General features: G+C 42.9%; 1 protein-coding gene across 1 annotated transcript; it reads left to right on the forward strand.

Moving 5' to 3' along the window:
* Positions 1 to 1,797: 1,797 nt before the first annotated feature.
* On the forward strand, positions 1,798 to 2,364 carry ASCL4 (achaete-scute family bHLH transcription factor 4). Its single transcript, XM_009948768.2, has one exon. The coding sequence runs from the start codon at positions 1,798 to 1,800 to the stop codon at positions 2,362 to 2,364; it is 567 nt and encodes a 188-aa protein (XP_009947070.2).
* The last annotated feature ends 633 nt before the right edge of the window (positions 2,365 to 2,997 follow it).

Below are 2,997 nucleotides of genomic sequence, written 5' to 3' on the forward strand. Positions count from 1 at the left end.
AGCATCAAACATCAGCTCTTGCTAGGGAATATTAGTGACTGAGGCAAAAATAGATGGGTAGTTGCGCTGGCTTCTGAGCCATTTTGGTGCTGATCCTGCCCCTGGTGTAAATCAGAGTCGAGGATTGTTCTCACTCATGTCTGTCTGGAACGGTCTGCTTGTACTTTCTTCATACTTTGAAGATTACCATTGTTTTTTTGAAGCTGCAGAATAGGCCAGCAAAGATCCAAAGGCTGACTTGAAAATGCACGCTGACATCATTGCTGCTTGTTTCTGACTCAGCAGAGACATAGATGTGTTTCTCAGAGTGGAGGATGTTGTTTCAGTTACTCATGCATCCGAGGCAGTTTGTCATGAAAGACTGATCAGGGCGGAAACTTTCACTTTGAGCAAAAAAACAGTTTTAATAGAGCCTACATGCCTGTACCTTTTCACATCCGTCCCTTCCCACAGCTCTCCCAGACTAAACATTCAACTCCCCAAACTGTTGGTGGCAAAAAAAGGAAATTCAGTTAACTGTGAAGAGGTGTTTTCAGAAAAAAATTGTCACTGTGGAGCTATTGAACAACAATGTGGGAAAAGTCAAAGACCCTTCAGTTGCTGCAGAAGAAAATCCTAACAGAGCAGGATATCTTAGAGTAAAGGCACAGATGAGGACATTATGCCCTTAAACTGTCAGAAGTCCTTGTCTTTTGTCTACTTCTTCTCCTTGGCAAGCTGCAGGCAAACTGAAGGATGCAGCATGGATCTGGCACAGTCAAGAGGAATCTTCAGCTTCCCAGTTAAAGCAGTGTGTAGGGTCCATCGGGTAAGCCAATATCTATGTAATCATCTAATAATGGCTACACAGGGGGCAATCAGGGCATCATCTTTGTTTATCTGAGGCAGATGCTCATAGTGGTGACCAGAACATTCCTGCAGTGAGCAGAAACATGCAAAATGTTGGAGATTTTTTGAAAATGCTTATGTTCAGTTTGTGAAAGTCACACTTCTTGAAAAAGCCTCTCTTTGGGCGAAGCAGTTTTCCTCTTATGCTTGCACGTATGCATTCTTGATCTGACATGACTTGCAACCACAAGAGTGCACTCTTTCCTTTGAAGATTTCTCAGCTTCCCCAGAAAGCTAGAGACATACCATATAAGTTTTGCAAACTGCTTGTGAGCCGTTTCAGTTAGACCAGCGCAGCCGAAACAACAAAGCTTGCAGTTGTCTTTTGGATTTCATTGTGAAAAGCCTTTGGGTAGTTTTCAGATGACAGAAGATCCTTGGTTCCTGAAAGGGAGGAGTTCTGCCAAAACTTTGAAGATCCCTGTAAACTTTGCAAATTACCCATCTTTTGGAGACAATTATATCAAACGATAACGTGGATTACAATACATGAGAAGTGTTTAGAGCCTGGAAGATTATTTACATTTGGCATTAACTCTTATGGTCATAATTTCAAGTGGGGAGAAAAGGAATACACAGGAACCCTCTTATTATCTTTTGAAATATGAAGATCAGAGGAAAAGAAAGGTTTAAAGTGTGGAGTGATGGTCCTCAAAACCTGTCTGTAAATTAGCTGACATGCTACATCTATAAAAACCACAAGGTTTAGAGCTGATTTCCAGGCACAGAGTGGACCTCATGAATCATTAACAGTGCTTTGAGATCTGAGTTTTTATACACTGCAGGAGGAAATTGCAGCCTGCAGGGCAGAGCACCTATACAAATGTTTCCTCCTTGCTTGGACCGATAGAAGATTTGGAAGCCAAGTTCAGGATCTGACATTCCACCAGTGAGGAAAAAAAAAGAAGGATGGACAGCAATAAAGATGATGATGGACTAATGAACAGGATTGCATTTCCAGGAGCTCTGTCCCTGGCTAACAGCCATGTGCATCCCCATGGGGTCCCCCTGAGAGAGCCCTTTGGGGTTCCCTTCCATCTGGACCCATCTTACTGGGAGCAAGCCTACGGCGGGCCCACGGGTCGCATCTCCTACATCCCATTCCCTGGCTACGTGGGCGTCTATGACTATTCCTTTGAGCCTGCCTTCATTCGAAAGAGGAACGAGAGGGAAAGGCAGCGGGTGCGCTGTGTGAACGAGGGCTACACACGCCTGAGAGAGCACCTGCCCAAGGAATTTGCTGACAAGCGCCTCAGCAAAGTGGAGACCCTGAGAGCGGCGATCAGCTACATCAAACACTTGCAGAGCTTGCTGGACTGCCATCCCTTAGCGTCGAACAGTGAGGAAACACTCTCTGCCAAGGAGCTCCCGGAAGCTCCCAGTCCTGGTCCCCCACGGGAGTGCAACAGTGATGGAGAGTCTAAAACCTCTTCAGCTTCATCCCCTTACAGTGAATTTGAGGAGACAGGCAGCTAGGTAACAGCCTCGCTGGAGACAGAAAGCTTCAAATTCAGCTGAAAACCAAATCTAAAACCCTGGGGATTTTTCTACAGATGAAAATGAATACCAGGAAGAGGAAAAACAGATAGGGGGGAAAAAAAAAAAAAGGTATTTTCAATACGTTAAAGGAGTTTAAATGTTGTCTGTACAAAACCTAAAGATGATTTTTAAGCAAACAGATATCTCTCAGTTTGCTTCAGCTGTGATACTAAACTTCCTTTGGATTGTTAAAACTGAAGCAACGTTTACATTCTACTTTTAATTCAGTTTTTATTCTGCTTGTCTATTTTCTTTTGCCATTCACTTGATGAGACAGCAAACCCAGATAAATCCATTTCAGGAAATTGCCCTCCCCTTTCTCCTGCTTCCTCCTGTAATTTTTATTGTCTGTTTTTCCTGGCTGCTAACCTGAGGTGCACTGGGTTGCAAACACTTGGACTGGGAAAGGTAAGATTTAGATAAAATATCTTTCCCTAAAATTTTTAGAAAACTCACAGAAATACTTCTATTTCTGAAAAGACAGTTTAAAAAATATAAATAAGGCTGTATTTGGGAATTAATTTCTTTTATGGCATCTTCTAAAGTGAAAGGAGCAACTTATACATTGGA

Source organism: Leptosomus discolor, chromosome 1 (assembly GCF_034619465.1).
Source record: "Leptosomus discolor isolate bLepDis1 chromosome 1, bLepDis1.hap2, whole genome shotgun sequence".
NCBI lineage: Eukaryota > Metazoa > Chordata > Aves > Leptosomiformes > Leptosomidae > Leptosomus > Leptosomus discolor.

Excerpts from the sequence above, each read along its gene's own strand:
- ASCL4 (XM_009948768.2), top strand. The coding sequence starts at position 1,798 with ATGGACAGCAATAAAGATGATGATGGACTAATGAACAGGATTGCATTT.